This window comes from Scyliorhinus canicula, chromosome 18 (assembly GCF_902713615.1).
Source record: "Scyliorhinus canicula chromosome 18, sScyCan1.1, whole genome shotgun sequence".
NCBI classification, from domain to species: domain Eukaryota; kingdom Metazoa; phylum Chordata; class Chondrichthyes; order Carcharhiniformes; family Scyliorhinidae; genus Scyliorhinus; species Scyliorhinus canicula.
Genome location: NC_052163.1, coordinates 116,809,115 through 116,825,602, shown reverse-complemented (window position 1 = coordinate 116,825,602; position 16,488 = coordinate 116,809,115). Strand labels below are relative to the sequence as shown.

General features: G+C 49.7%; 1 protein-coding gene across 2 annotated transcripts in view; it reads right to left on the bottom strand.

Moving 5' to 3' along the window:
- The window catches only part of LOC119953503 (tyrosine-protein kinase JAK2-like), a 108,207-nt gene that overhangs the window by 10,773 nt on the left and 80,946 nt on the right, over window positions 1-16,488 (bottom strand). For both annotated transcript variants that reach the window (XM_038777847.1, XM_038777848.1), the window contains 6 exons: window positions 15,662-15,800; window positions 14,675-14,826; window positions 11,534-11,684; window positions 10,310-10,449; window positions 7,728-7,917; window positions 4,727-4,851 (listed from right to left, as the gene is read on the bottom strand). In XM_038777847.1, the coding sequence (XP_038633775.1) occupies window positions 4,727-4,851; window positions 7,728-7,917; window positions 10,310-10,449; window positions 11,534-11,684; window positions 14,675-14,826; window positions 15,662-15,800 (897 nt within the window). The remainder of the gene's footprint in view (window positions 1-4,726; window positions 4,852-7,727; window positions 7,918-10,309; window positions 10,450-11,533; window positions 11,685-14,674; window positions 14,827-15,661; window positions 15,801-16,488) is intronic.

The window sequence follows — 16,488 nt, the reverse complement described above, 5'->3', positions numbered from 1 at the left end:
GAGTTGGATCATCAGCCGAATGATCATGGATCATCATCGAGAGGCCGAACGGCCTCTTCCTGCTCCTATTTTCTATGTTTCTATGTTTTTATTAATTATGCATATCGGATACGGGGGAAAAGGGTGTTTTGACTGAAAGCCGAAATCACCCAGCCAGGTGGATGATTTCTGTGGAGGCTGTACATTTACTGACTGGTCACTGGAAGGCAGGGCACCATAGTGGGCAGCACGGTAGCACAGTGATTAGCACTGGGGCTTCACAGCGCCAGGGTCCCAGGTTCGATTCCCCGCTGGGTCACCGTCTGTGCGGAGTCTGCACGTTCTCCCCCTATCTGCGTGGGTTTCCTCCGGCTGCTCCGGTTTCCTCCCACAGTCCAAAGACGTGCAGGTTAGGTGGATTGGCCATGATAAATTACCATTACCGACCAAAAAAGTTTACAAGGGGTTATTGGGTTACGGGGATAGGGTTGAAGTGAGGGCTTAAGTGGGTCGGTGCAGACTCGATGGGCCGAATGGCCTCCTTCTGCGCTATATGTTGTATGTGCTATAGGTGTGGATGTATTGAGTAGCCAATGGCAGGAGTGTAGGGGCAGGGCGATTGGAGGCAGCAGGTCAGGCAACCTTCAGGGAGGTTTCCATCCAGGATTGACAACTCCTCGGCCTGAAGTCCTCTGTAAAACATCGAACCTCGCCCTGGAAGCAGAACATTGCTGCACCTCTTGTCATGAGGGGACAAAGATGGCCTTGGGCTGTAAGCCTGATGGGCAGAATGTGCAATTATATAGCACTTTCTCAGGACAGCGGAAGCGTGCTGGGCCCGTAACTCAGAGGTCGATGGATCAAAACCATTCACTGCTATTTATATTAGGGGCAGCACGGTAACGTAGTGGTTAGCACCATGGATTCATCGTGCCAGGGTCCCTGGTTCGATTCCCGCTTGGGTCACTGTCTGTGTGGAGTCTGCACGTTCTCCCCGTGTGCGCGTGGGTTTCCTCCGGGCGCTCCGGTTTCCTCCCACAGTCCAAAGATGTGCAGATTAGGTGGATTGGCCGTGCTAAATTGCCCTTAGGTTAAATAGGGTTGCTGGGTTCTGGGGATAGGATGGAGATGTGGACTGAAGTAGGGTGCTCTTTCCAAGAGCCGGTGCAGAGTCGATGAGCCAAATGGCCTCCTTCTGCACTGTAAATTCTATGATTCTATGACACCGGAAAACGCCTTCCGGCCAATGAACCGCATGCTTCTGAAGTGTGGTCACTGTTGTAAGGCAGGAGTTAATTTGTGCATAGAAGAATCCCACAAGCAGGAGTGAGCTAGGTGACCAGGTAAATTGTTTTGCTCAATGTTGGTTTGGGGATAAATATCGGCCGGGATGCAGGTGAGAACTCTGTTGCTCTACTTTGAAAAGTGACAGTGAATCTTTTATGTCGACCTGAGGGAGTTCACAGCCTCTCAGCTGAAATCCAGCACTTTGACCTCACAGCATTCTCTCACTAATGCACTGGGAGTATCAGCTTGGAATTCATGCACTGGTCTTAACACTCAAACCCGTAACCTTCTGGCTCAGAGGGTGAAACCTAAAGTTGCTACCGAAAGCTAAAAGGGGAGTCTTTAGCAGTCCCACAAACAGCTGAACGTGTGTTGAATTCTACACGTGATTGTGTTCTCAAGCATGGAAAAGTGAAAGGAACTGATATAAACCTATTGCTGTGAAAACAAGATGTGGAGATAACGGCGTTGGACAGGGGTGGGCACAGTAAGAAGTCTTACAACATCAGGTTAAAGTCCAATAGGTTTCTTTGTAATCACTAGCTTTCGGAGGTGAGTGGAGACAAACAAGCATATATGCGGCACGGTCGCACAGTGGTTAGCACTGTTGCTTCACAGCTCCAGGATCCCAGGTTCAATTTCCGGTTTGGGTCACTGTCTGTGCGGAGTCTGCAGGTTCTCCCCCTGTTTGCGTGGGTTTCCTCCGGGTGCTCCGGTTTCCTCCCACAGTCCAAAGATGTGCAGGTTACGTGGATTGGCCATGCTAATTGCCCTTAGTGTTCAAAAAGGTTAGGTGGAGTCACTGGGTTATTGGGATACGGTGGAGGTGTGGGCTTAAGTACGGCTTAAGTGAGGTGCTCTTTCCAAGGGTCGGTGTAAACTTGATGGGCCGAATGGCCTCCTCTTGCACTGTACGTTCTATGATTCCACTGGGTTACGGCGCAAAGAATAAATAGGGCTAGCAGGAGTTGCTTAGCAACTGGAGGCCCTTGTAAGGATTTTAAAAAGCTTTTAAGTTTTAGTTTTAGCTGAATTTGTTGGCAGTTGGAGACAGGACTTTGAGGAGTGGACATCTTTCAACTGTGCCAGAAAAAAGACTGGACAGGATGTGAGCTGCAAAGAGGGAAGCTTCTGAAAGTCTAGGTAACCGGGGAGTTGGTACAGAAAGAGTGCTTAAGACGATTGAACAAAGTGAACAAAGACCAAGATTTTATTCAGAAGAATACAAGTAAGAGTAAACAAAGTGTTCTGAGCGAAAGAGACAATTGCAGTAACTAGATTTAAATTGGGACAGCAGCCGTCAAAAATAAATCAAACACCTGATGTCATTTTAATACAGTATGGGAATTGAGAGTTAAAGCAATTGTGAGCAGTTTACATGGCAGTCAAGAGAAAGAAGTCCTGCACAGGTTATTGTAAAATCCTGGACTGGATAATCTATAAAAAGTGGAGTGGAAGCTTTGTTTTAAAATGTCATTTGGAAAACCTGGTCTGGATTTTGGAATTCAAACCGTTAAGGGAAAGTATTATTATGAGAGATTTTAACGTGTGTTTTGGTAGTAGAGTTTGGAAACTCTCATGTGACAAACATCCGGGGGAATTCTGAGGAGACATCGACAAACATTTACTTGGGGTTCATAGTGGGGAGTGTATTTACCCACAGTCATCTTGTGTGCTTAAAAGGGACTTTGTGTTAATGAGATCATTGTAGATCAAGGTGTACTTTTGCTGGAATCTATCATCAAGGAAGATATAGCGAGGCATCTGGATGGAAATGGGCCCATTGGGCAGACACAGCATGGATTCATAAAGGGCAGGTTGTGCCTAACTAATTTAGTGGAATTTTTTGAGGACATTACCAGTGGTAGATAATGGAGAGCCAATGGATGTGGTATATCTGAATTTCCAGAAAGCATTTGACAAGGTGCCACACAAAACGTTACTGCAAAAGATAAAGATGCATGGCATTAAGGGTAAAGTAGGAGCATGGATAGAGGATTGGTTAATTCATAGAAAGTAAAGAATGGGGATTAATGGGTGTTTCTCTGGTTGGCAATCAGTAGCTAGTGGTGTCCCTCAGGGATCAGTGTTGGGCCCACAATTGTTCACAATTTACATAGATGATTTGGAGTTGGGGACCAAGGGCAATGTGTCCAAGTTTGCAGATGACACTAAGATGAGTGGGAAAGCAAAAAGTGCAGAGGATACCGAAAATCTGCAGAGGGATTTGGATAGGTTAAGTGAATGGGTTAGGGTCTGGAAGATGGAATTCAATGTTGACAAATGTGAGGTTATCCATTTTGGTCGGAATAACAGCAAAAGGATTATTATTTAAATGATAAAATATTAAAACATGCTGCTTTGCTGTGAAGGGAATAGATAGGATAGATGCAGGCAGGTTGTTTCCACTGGCGGGTGAAAGCAGATCTGGGGGCATAGCCTCAAAATAAGGGGAAGTAGATTTAGGACTGAATTTAGGAGGAACTTCTTCACCCAAAGGGTTGAGAATCTATGAAATTCCTTGCCCAGTGAAGTAGTTGCGGCTCCTTCATTAAATGTTTTTAAGATAGAGATAGATAGTTTTTTGAAGAATAAAGGGATTAAGGGTTATGGTGTTCGGGCGGGAAAGTGGAGCTGACTCCACAAAAGATCAGCCATGACCTCATTGAATGGCGGAGCAGGCTCGAGGGGCCAGATGGCCTACTCCTGCTCCTATTTCTTTTGTTCTTTGTAATCCGTGTTAATCATCAAATCTGTGTGTGATTATTAAGATAAGGGTAGCACGGTAGCACAGTGGGCATCACTGTTGCTTCACAGCGTTAAGGTCCCAGGTTCGATTCCTGGCTTGGGTCACTGTCTGTGCGGAGTCTGCACGTTCTCCCCGTGTCTGCGTGGGTTTCCTCCGGGTGCTCCAGTTTCCTCCCACGAGTCCTGAAAGATGGGCTGTTGGGTGAATTGGACATTCTGAATTCTCCCTCAGCGTACCCGAACAGGTGCCTGAATGTGGTAACTAGGGGCTTTTCAAAATAACTTAATTGCTCCGTTAATGTAAGCCTACTTGTGACAAAAAGGTTATAAAAATAAGAGGGCGGGGGGGGGGGAGGTAAAGGTGTATTGCATCACAATCCAATTTTTAAATGTTTAATAAATGCTATTTTCTTGTTGTTAATGCTGATTAGTGTCCTGTGATTCTGTTCCTCCATGTTTTATTAAACATAATGAAAAGTTTGGGTCTTTCGAGCCAGGGTTCCATTCTGGGATCGTCCCATCATAACAGTCATAACATCAACTGGGATCCTCACACTAGTAAAGCTGATAACAAGGAGCTTGTGGGTCGGGCTTTCCTGTGGGCCTTGTGTTGGACTCTTTGATCCACAGTACTGACACCCTATCACCCCCAAACCACCTAACATCATACATAGCCAAGCTCGTCCAACTCTCCCTCCTCGGCCCTACTCACCTTACATATTTGGGAGGCGTACAGCAAGAGTTTTTTGTGATCTAGTCTGTGTTTGTTCTTTTGCAGGTAATCTCGCAGGCTCCCATACGGCAGATATTCCATTATCAGCCTCAGGTTCCTGTGCCCTGTGGAAATAAAACAACAGCTATTTCTGACACAAGAAGTGTTGCATGGGTGTGTAACACCGATGAGTCACAGACAGAATGGGACATATTGTGGAGAAATGTGAATAGCGGAGCTTTCGGTAAAATCGGAATACATTTTTCAATGAGGCTGAGCACTCACACAGATGAGCTTTTTAATCTTTCAAACAGATTTTTATGCAAACATTTAGCCCGCACGCAGGAAATAAAAACACAGATTTCAATCCTTAATGGCAAAGGAAATTATTTCTCGCTTGCGGAATCGTTCCCTCGCCCCCGTTCTCCAATCCCTCTCTGCTTTATCACATTTTGTTCTATTTTTACCATTAGTATTCCCAAAGGTTAAAACCTTCCAGCACCCTTTACCTCCCTACAGCCTGCACCCTCCCTATTTTGAAGTCAAGACTTGTTGAATCATGACCTATTCTAAAGCCCAAAGCTGTGGGACTCCGGGTTCCCGTTAGCCTTTGTTTCCTCCGACAAGCTTCAGATGTTTTGTGCCGAAGACGGGCCACAAGGTGACAAGGAGGCAGCCTGTGGTTAAAGTGGATTTGTGCCCTGCTGCATTTCTTTGAACACGTGTTTCAGCGCTGTGGAAAAGGTTCTGGTCCAAGGACCTGTGAGGGAAAATCCATGGGGTAGCCGTTTCCTTTACTCAATCTCAGGATGTAGGTGTTACCTGCTTGGCCAGCATTTGTAGCCCGTCCCTAATTGGCCTTGAAAAGGTGGTGGTGGTGGTGTGCTACCTCCTTGAATAGAACCCAGGGTCTTCCTGGGCCATTTCAGAAACAGCTGGACTAATGGGTCTAGAATCACACAGGGAGCGATTTTCTGCACAGCCGCCTCATGTTTCGTGGAGATGGCCCACCATTGGTCCAGTCATTGTCAACAGGGCTTCCCATTCCCTCGTTGTCAGGGGGAGGGACCATCGGCAACACCGGAAATACCCACCGGCGTGAATGGCTGGAAAGTCCCGGCCACCCAGTCCAGACCAGGTAAGGAAGACAGATTTCCTTCGACCCAGGAAGGACCTCAGTGAAGCAGATAGGTTTCTTGCAACAATCCAGTAGTTTTATGGCTCTACGTTTGCTTACTTAACTGAATTTAAATTTGCTTGCTGTGATAGTGGGATTTTAACTTGTATTTTAGGATCCTAATTCCGGGCTACTGGATTACGAGTCCAGTAACATAGCCGTGTACCCCTACAGATATCTGGGGCGGCCAGAGAATTTAGGGTTGTTCTCCTTAGAACGGAGAAGGTTAAGTAGGGTTTAATGGAAACATTCAGAATCATGAGGCTTTTTGACAATATATGGGAGGGAAACTGTTTCCACCGACAGGAGGTTCGGTGTCCAGAAGACCCAGAGTTAAAATAATTGGGCTGAAAATGGTGCAGCCCTGGCCATAAAGACATGAGGACCACGTACAAGGGAAAGCAATCACTGGAACTAAGAGAATATAGAACATAGAACAGTACAGGCCCTTCGGCCCTCGATGTTGTGCCGAGCAATGATCACCCTACTCAAACCCACGTATCCACCCTATACCTGTAACCCAATAACCCCCCCCTTAACCTTACTTTATTAGGACACTACGGGCAATTTAGCATGGCCAATCCACCTAACCCGCACATCTTTGGACTGTGGGAGGAAACCGGAGCACCCGGAGGAAACCCACGCACACACGGGGAGGACGTGCAGACTCCGCACAGACAGTGACCCAGCCGGGAATCGAACCTGGGACCCTGGAGCTGTGAAGCATTTATGCTAACCACCATGCTACCGTGCTGCCCGTTGTTATATCTGCTGTTAAAAATGTCCTACACCTGACAGAATAGGACTGGACAGGACAGAATGAGCCTTCATTTTGTGACCATAAGCATATTGTTTCTTACTTTTCCAACTGTGCACTATGAGATCTCAAGCACATTCTATCCAAATGGGAAGAGTCCCACAATGGACGGGATTCACATCGCGACTTCGTGAGATCCCACGAGGCGTGGCGAGTTGGTTGGATCCCGGAAGTGGGATCTCCCGGCATCTACCGGTTGCATTGACCATGCTGCGCTGCTCTGCGGGCGCAACGCTGCCGGTAGATCCCGCCCCTCGTCTTTCTGCCCGGTCTCCTCAATGACAAGAATTGCTGACAGTAAAGGTGGGATTCTCCCAGCCCTGGGCCGGGCTGGAGAATCCCCGCGACCGGGCCATGCCGCACCGACGCCGGCACGCGATTCTCCGCAGAGTGAAGAAATGGCGCCATTGGTGCCGGCGTGGTTGGTGCGGCGCCGGTCGGGGACCACTCTATACGGCTGGCCCGCCGATTCTCCGGCCCGGATGGGCCGAGCGGCCACAGATAAAATGCTGAGTCCCGCCGGTGCCGTCCACACCTGCTCGCAGCCGGCGGGAGCTCTGCGTGCGACCTGTGGGGGGGGGGGGGGGGGGGGGATGGGGGCCTCCGATGCGGCCTGGCCCGCGATCGTGGCCCACCAATCGGTGGGCCAGCCTCTGTCTCCTGGCTTCTTTTCCTATACGCCGGCCCCTATAGTACTGCGCCATGTTGCGTTGGGGCCGGCGCATTGGCACCGGGGCCGCTGTGCATGCGCGGATCCTGCGGCGCGCAGTTCCCGCTGGGATCAGCAGCTGGAGAGGCGCGAACCGCTCCAGCGCTATCCTGGCATCCTGTAGGGGCCAGAATTACTCCTGGCAGCGGACCGCTCACAACATCGTAAAACACGACGGTGTTTACGACGGCGTGGACACTCTGCCGCGGGATGGGAGAATCCCGCCCCAAGTCTTCGGTTGCCAAATTATCCTTAACACAGAAAGAAAACAGAGAACGGGGAAAGCATTCTGGCTCACCGACACTGTAGCAGACACCCTTGTACTTTACAATGTATTCGCTGTGGAGATTCTTGACCACTGCAATCTCTCGCTCAAAGTCCCGAAGGTGCTCTGTCGTGCTGTGCTGGAGCTTTTTCACGGCAACCAGGTCTCCCGTGTTGTCACCGAGTGGATCGTAACGGCATAGCTCCACGCTGCCAAAGTTTCCCTGTCAATGAGGCAACAAGAGTCACTGAGCAAACTGGCCTTGGGGATTGGGGGTTGCCAGCCCTCCAGGATTGCCCTGGAATCTCCAGGAATGAAAGTTCAAGCTCCAGGACACGGTTGGGAACAACCTCCAGGAGAAAAATCAGAAGGAAAACTTTAAAAATTGCATGGGAGGTGATGGTTTTTGGTGTCGATGTTCACCGAGGCCTTGTCTGCCGCCTCAGGTGAATGTAAAAGATCCCATGACACTATTGGAATTGGGTGTTCCAGCACCGTTTCAGTCTTTTATTTTACAGAATGTGGAAAGAACTGGCAAGGCCAGCATTTGCTGTCCATGCCGAATTGCCTGAGTGGGTTGCTAGGCATTTTCAGAGTGTGGTTAGGAGTCAACCACATTGCAGCAGGCCAGGAGCCACATGTAGGCCAGACCAGGTAAGGATGGCGGATTTCCTTTCCTGAAGGACACGAGTGAACCAGATGGGTTTTTCCAACAATCTATGATGGTTCTTGTAGACCAGGATTTTATGGCCCCTCCCACTGGCAGAATCTTCTGATCCCACCGAGGTCAACGGAGATTTGAATGTCTCGCTGCATCCGACCCATTGAAACTTATACAATACGGAGAGGCCTAGATAGAGTGGGCGTGGAGAAGTTGTTTCCACCAGTAGGAGAGGCTGGAACCTAAGCCTCAGACTAAAGGGACCGAGATGTGGAGGAATTTCTTCAGGTGGTGAATCTGTGGAAATATTCGGCACAGAAGGTTGTGGAGGCTTTAAGACAGAGATAGGTTCTTGATTAATAAGGGGATCAGGGAGGAGGCAGGAGAATGGGGATGAGAAACATATCGGCCATGATTGAATGGTGGAGCAGATTTGATTAGCCGAGCGGCCTAATTCTGCTCCTATATTTTATGGTCTTGTGGACACAGAGGACCTGACACAGCGGGGCTGGACATTCCTGGCCATGGTCACCATTGCAGAGACTAGTGGCGTGATCTAGCGGCCACATCATGCCTGAACAGGAGTGTAACGTGGCCAGTAGATGCCAGGAGAGGCCTCCCATGGGCTTCCCGACATCCAGCACGACTTTCGGGATCTACCCAGATCTCGCGAGGTGACTCGATCAGTGTCCCGCCCACAATAGTCCTTGCACGCCTAAGGAGGTTTAAAACCCGCTTAGGGGTGATGACCCAGGATCTATCGGGCTCCCGGCATCTACCGACCTCCCCAGGGAGTGCCAAGCTGGGTGCCATTCGATAGTGGTCCACACAAACATGCACCAGGCAGAACGGCACCCGGGGTGGGATCTCCCGGCCCTCGGAGGCCCTTGGGTAGTCAGGGATCGGACAGGGTGCCCCACTGGCCTTCCCCTTGGAACACGGGTACCTTGGCACTGCCACCTGGGCACTACCAAGATGCCTGGATGGCACTGCAAGGCCGGCAGGAGCACTGAGGGTGTCAGGGTGGCAGTACCAGGGTGTGGGTGCCAGGATGGAACTGCCAAGGGTCAAGGCCTGAGGGGGGCCATGCCCATGAAAGGAGGGTGAGGGCGGGAGGGGATGAAGATGAGGGATTGGAAAGCAGGTATGAAAGGCCTCTGGAAGGTTGGAATGGGGTGAAGGGTGGGGGTCCTTGAAGTGGGGAGGCATGAAAGGGAAGTGGGACGGCCTAAAAAGAGGGGTGGGGGGGTTGCTTAGCGACCCCAAAGTGGGGTGACATCATTTGAAGGGATGTGGGGTAATACCCACGTGTGTGGGGTGTGACACTGCCCAAGGGTCGGGGTGCGTGAGGGTCTCACAAGCTCACTTAGAGATGGGGGCACTCTTTCAAAATGGCGGCCGGATCTTTGTGGAGCTGGTCTGGTCAATGAGTTTAGCCCTCTAGTGATGAAAATAATTCAAAAAGTGTGGGCTGGTCTGGTGAAAAATTCCACAGGGCCCAAAAAAGTGACTACGTGTAGTTAGATAACAGTGGGGAACTCGTTGACAGAGTCAGGGGGAGTCTCCCAGCAAAACCCACCACAAATCACACTTAGAAACATTTCCGTTAGATCACGCCCTAGATTTATATTCTAAATTTGACATTATCATCACACCACCTCCCCTAAATCTCCGAACCAGTATGACTACAGTGAATGATCTGGTCATTTATCTCATTGAATGTTTGGGGGATCTTGGACCAGACACAAAATGGCTGCCAAATTACAACAGTAGCCACATTCACAAGCTGCTTCATTGGCTGGAAAGCTCTTTGAGACATCCTGAGGAACTGAAGGGAGCTGAGATCAGTGAATCCAGCGCAGGCCAGGATTTGAGAGGTGGCCCTCAAACTCACATCCAACACTCTCCTCCTCCATCCTCGATTTTATTTCTCTATGAATTCAGCACAAATTACCTTGCCCAACATTGAGATGAATTTAAGATGCCTCTCTTCAAAGAAACTGGGATCATCTTGTTTCCTCATGTCAACAAACCGCCAGAAACCGTCGGTACTGGGGAGGTCGCTGGGGGACAGGTCACAGAGCCGTTCATAGTCTGCAAAATACAGAGAGGTCATTAACAACACCGGGGATTAATGTAGGGTTAAATTCTGGCCTTTCACCTCAAGAGTCTTGTTCTTTTCAAGCCTAAACGAAGGAACTATAATCTCCTTTGTCTGTTTTTAAAAAAATTTAGAGTACCCAATTCATTTTTCCCAATTAAGGGGCAATATAGCGTGGCCAATCCGCCTACCCTGCACATCCTTGGGTTGTGGGGGCGAAACCCACGCAGACACGGGAAGAATGTGCAAACTCCACACAGACAGTCCTTTGTCTGTTTTAAGGATCTTGTGAAATTAGTTTTCTCAGTCAATGTTCTAGTGAACTGTCAAACTGTCTCTGTTTTGGCACCAAATGTTCAAAAATGGCAATCTATTGAGGCCACAGAGTGCCTTCTCCTGAGATTGGGGTTGAGGAGCATTGATGGAGACAGTGTAGAGACAGTGTACCTGTCCTGGGAGTGTTCAATGGGGACAGTGTAGAGGGAACTTTACTCTGTATCTAACCCTGCGCTGTACCTGTCCTGGGAGTGTTTGATGGGGACAGTGTAGAGGGAGCTTTACTCTGTATCTGACCCTGTGCTGTACCTGTCCTGAGATTGTCTAATGGGGACAGTGTAGAGGGAGCTTTACTCTGTATCTATCCCCATGCTGTCCCTGTCCTGGGAGTGTTTGATGGGGACAGTGTAGAGGGAGCTTTACTCTGTATCTAACCCCGTGCTGTACCTGTCCTGGGAGTGTTTGATGGGGACAGTGTAGAGGGAGCTTTACTCTGTATCTAACCCCGTGCTGTACCTGTCCTGGGAGTGTTTGATGGGGACAGTGTAGAGGGAGCTTTACTCTGTATCTAACCCCGTGCTGTACCTGTCCTGGGAGTGTTTGATGGGGACAGTGTAGAGGGAGCTTTACTCTGTATCTAACCCCGTGCTGTACCTGTCCTGGGAGTGTTTGATGGGGACAGTGTAGAGGGAGCTTTACTCTGTATCTATCCATGTGCTGAATCTGTCTTGAGATTGTCTAATGGGGACAGTGTAGAAGGAGTGTGGGGAGGATGTAGCACTGATTTCTAAAATGAGTTACCTGATGTGTTCAGTCTGTTGAGTTCTCTGATAATGGCCCTGAAGGATGGCCGCAGATAGGGCTGGTAGCTCATGCACTGATTGATGAGGTTGGCGAGTTCCGTCCACCTGGGAGCAGGAAGCTGGAGACCGTCTTCATAAAACTGTAGCTTCTGTACGGCACATGGGACAAAAAGACGACAGAATAAAACATTACAAATCTCGCCCAGCATGGCTACATTTTCCGGCAGTTTCTACAGCTGATCTGCTTCATTAGATAACTACCTGGGCTTTGAACGGAAAAACTTTCCAAGTGGGAAATCTACTTTTCGCTCCGTAACTGAACCAGACAGACAAGAGAGGTCCCTGCATCAATCCCAGGTGCCCAGTGAATTGCTGTGGCTCTGTGGGTTGCCTGCCCACCCAGAGTCAGAACATGGTGGGTTTAAGCACTCCGCGAGAGACATGAGCACTAAATTATAAGGCTGACATTTGCAGTGTGGTACTGAGGGAGTGCGGCACTGTCAGAAGTGCTGTCTTTCAGATGGCACCTTAAACTGAGGTCCTATCTCTCCATTGATGTCAGGGACCCCCATGATATAGTTTCAGTGACAGAGGAAATCCCCGTGATACCCTGGCTAATATTGATCACAAAATCGATTATCCAACCATTGTCACATTGCTGTTTGTGGGGACTTGCTGTGTGCAAATTTGTTTTGCCCATTACAACAGTGACTAAACTTCATTTGCTGTGAAGCACTTTGAGGCTGCGGGCGGCGCTATATAAATGTAAACCTTTCTGTGAGCCAGTCGGGAATAGAGGTTCATTCACTGCTGACCGTGGCAGCCTGAGATTCAATCAGAAATGGAGGAAAATCAGTGGGGGTCCTGCTCCGAGTTTATTTTAAGGGACCCCTGTTGGAACGCACGATGTACGCAGGCGACATGTGGGGACATTATCCCTGTGATACCTCCTACATTTATAGGCAACGTCCAACGTGTTGTGTTATTCACCCTGGGGTAACACAGACTGCAACTGGATGCAGTTAGACTGTAAAGCAGACACCAAACTTAGACATTGGTTCAATACGATTTATTGAACTTCTGTAACAATGCACACAGCTTGCTGTGGGTTGACACTGTACTACTCTAAGTGTGCTAACTATAACTAACTAGACCAGACTAGCTCTGATCCACGTGTAGAAGGTGCTGACTGATATATACACCCTGACTGTCACTACAGTTGTCACCAATGGAAAGAGGCAGAGTGTTGCTGCCTCGTGTGTTTTATAGTAGGAGGCCCCCCTCTAGTGTTCTGTCTGGTGATTGGTTGTGTTCTGTGCTGTGTGTTGATTGGCTAACCTGGGTGTCTGTCACTGCCTGTCTTAACCTCATGATGTGCATGAGTGCATATTATGACACAATGTTCAGTGGCTCCACTCACTTGGGAATGCTGGGCACCTGTGTGAGTCTGGAAGGTGTGGATTGGACCCACCAGCATGAACCAAGAGAAGGAGGGAGACAAAATCTTCCGTCCTTGTTTGGGGCTCGGATTTCCCAGTGAATGGAGTTTTGATTCTCACTCACAACGGGTCCCCACATGGGCGAGACTGGAGGACCCCGCCCAATTTGTTAAAGAGGGTGAAATCAAGAAAAGAGGAAAGGCAGAAAGACGGGAGAAACGCTGAAGGAATAGCGGCATTTACACAGAATATTTTGTTCTTCTTTATAATATACACAGGGGCTACTGTCCCTCTGTAATATAACACAGGGCTAATGCTATTCCCTGTAATATACACAGGGCTACTATCCCTCTGTAATATAACACAGGGCTAATGCTATTCTCTGTAATATACACAGGGCTACTATCCCTCTGTAATATAACACAGGGCTAATGCTATTCCCTGTAATATACACGGAGTCTGTTATTCTATATACTGTACATGGCGGCTGGAATTCTCTGGCTGTTGAGATTCTCTGTCCTCGCTGGCAGTACACACCCGCCCGTGGGTTTCCCTGTGGCCTGGGCTGGCTTCAATGGGAAATGCCGTTGACAAGCGGCCGGAATATGGGGCGAGATTCTCCCAAAACGGGAGAAATCGTAAAGCTGCCGTAAAACCCGGGCGGGTTTTACGGCAGCGCGCCCCTTCCCGACGGGGGACCGATTCTGGTCCCCGGTCGGGGCTAGCAGCCCGACGCCGTAGGCTCCGGCAAGACGGGCTTAACGAAAATCGTTAAGCCCGCTTACCGGAGTTAGCGCCGGCTGACGCGTCATATGACGTCAGCCGCGCATGCGCAGTTTGGAAGACTCCAACCCGCGCATGCGCGGGTGACGTCATCGCGTTTTTGCGCGAAACCCGCGCATGCGCGGGCCGGGTTGCCCCTCAGCCGCCCCGCAAATGGATACTGCGGGGCGGCGGAAGGACAAGTAGTGCGCGGGCATCGGGCCCGCTGCCCGCGATCGGTGCCTACCGATCGCGGGCCCATGGCACCCTTGGCACGGCCGTGGTACTGCCGTGCCAATCGGTGCCATGGTTATAAAAAGCGAGTTGGTGACGCCGTTTTTACGAACGGCAAGACCAGGTGTGTTTGCCGTTCGTGAAAACGGCGGAAAGGGCTGGGACTTCGGCCCATCTAACAGCTGTGAATCGCTGCCGGCCGTAAAAAAACGGCGGCAGCGATTCGGGTCGGGACTTCGGCGGGGGGGGGGAGAATAGCGGGAGGGCGGCAAAAATGTCGGGAAGGCCCTCCCGCTATTCTCCCACCCGTCGTGGGGGGCGGAGAATTTCGCCCATGGAATCCCGCTGCCAGCGAACTGCGTGCCGCCGCCGGGAAACACCGTGGCTGGGGAACCGGAGAATCCAGTATTTGCTGTTCCCTACCTCATTCACAGGGGTCGCTATTCCCTACAACATAATGGGGTCTATCTTCTCCTGCAATAGATATTTCCCTATGATGTATAAAATCTTGCAATTCCCTCGAATGCCTACAGTTAGATATTCTGAATGACATGACTGGCTTGGGTGTTGGATTCTCCCATCCTCAAAGGCCACGGACCAATTTCTGTTGTTGAATTCGCTCAGAGTTGCCGAATGTGCTGCTGGGTAGCCCCAGAACAAAGTCTATTCAAATGTTGGGCAGCTGGAAGTGGATGGCTCCTTACCCGTGTCGGCTCCATGGTGTAGAGAGGGAGGTCTCCCCCACTGAATATCTCCCAGAGTGTTGTCCCAAAACTCCACTTGTCTGATTCCACAGCCAGGTGATTGGGGTCGTCAATGCACTCGGGAGCCGCCCAGGGAATCCTGTCGATCCGTACTGTAGAAAGAGCGCAGTCAGGCATCAACCTCACATTTAGTTGCAAGAAGGTGTTTATAGAACTGCAACCTCCGCCTGCTACGAAGGCAAAGGCACCGGGTGCCTGGGAAACACTCGCACCTTCCCCTCTGAATTGAGCACCGTCCCAACGCGGACAGAAATGGGCTATTCCTTTGTTGGCTCAAGATCCCGGAGTCCTGGACCCAGCAACACAATGGGAGCACATTCACCACATGGGCTGCACTGGTTCGAGAAGAAATCCATCATCTCTTTTACGAGGGCCATAATGGATGGGTAATAAGTGCCAATCTTGCCAGCAACAATGCCCACAGAAAGGCATGAATCTACTTGGGCAGCACGGTAGCACAAGTGGACAGCACTGTGGTTTCACAGCGTCAGGGTCCCAGGTTCGATTCCCCGCTGGGTCACTATCTGTGCGGAGTCTGCACGTTCTCCCCATGTCTGCGTGGGTTTCCTCCGGGTGCTCCGGTTTCCCCCCACAGTCCAAAGACATGCACGTTAGGAGGATTGGCCAGACTAAGTTGCCCTTAGTGACCAAAAAGATTAGGAGGGGTTATTGGGTTACCGGGAAAGGGTGGATGTGAGGGCTTAAGTGGGTCGATGCAGACTCGATGGGCCGAATGGCCTCCTTCTGCACTGTATGTTCTATGTACTTCCAAAATGGCATCAACACACACTGGTCATGTTGACGGGGTGAACGTTTGTCAATATTATTCTTTCCCCCAGCATTCCCCAACTTGACGGACAATTCCTTCTCCGCCAACAAAAAAGCAACCTGTGCACTGATGTGAATTTCAGGCCAATTTCCTCTTACCTTCAATTGGCAGGATTGTGATACTGACACCGGGGTCGCTTAGCTTGATAAACGGAGGAATCCCGGTCACTGCGTCTCCTTCGCGTGTCAACAGGACATTCTTCGCACAGACGTTTCCATGGACAATGTGCTTGTCCTCCTGTAAAGGTGAAAGCTTTATGTCCAAAGTATCTTCAGCATTGGGTGGGGCCTGAAAGCAGTTGGGTCGGTGAAGGATAATCTGGACAATCTGGTGGTTCTTCGGCGAGGGAGATTTCAGAGGGTAATATAAAAGAGGCAGGGCATAGAGCCCACATTCGTACTTTCCAATTGTCCAGGAAGAGAGGGTGAGTGAGAGCACAGGTCAAAGAAAAATACAGGACAGGTTCCTGGAAGTATTTCTCCACTCAGAGCAGTGGCCCATGATAGGGATAGGTTATTGAGGGAGGGAGGCTGAGCCCTGGACTACTTCAACAAGTAGTTGGATGCTTGAATGGGAAGGAAGTTGGGTTTCATGTTCCGGAGGAGGAGATCAAATGGATCTAAACCAACCTCCTTGTATGAGTGGCTTCCTTGTAATGTGGAGCAATTTAGTTCCATTGGATCATAGAATAGTACAGCTGGAGACCACCATTCGGCCCATCAAGTCTATGGTGGATCATTACACCAACCAGTTAGTCCCACTCCCCTGCTCTCTCCCCATAACCCAGAAATTGTTTGCTGATTAAAGTATTTAACCGATTCCATTTTGAAGGCTACTGTCGAATCTGTATCCACCACCCTATCAGTGCATTCCAAATCCTGATCAAAGTCATCACGGATTTATGAAAGGGAAATCATGTTTGGCA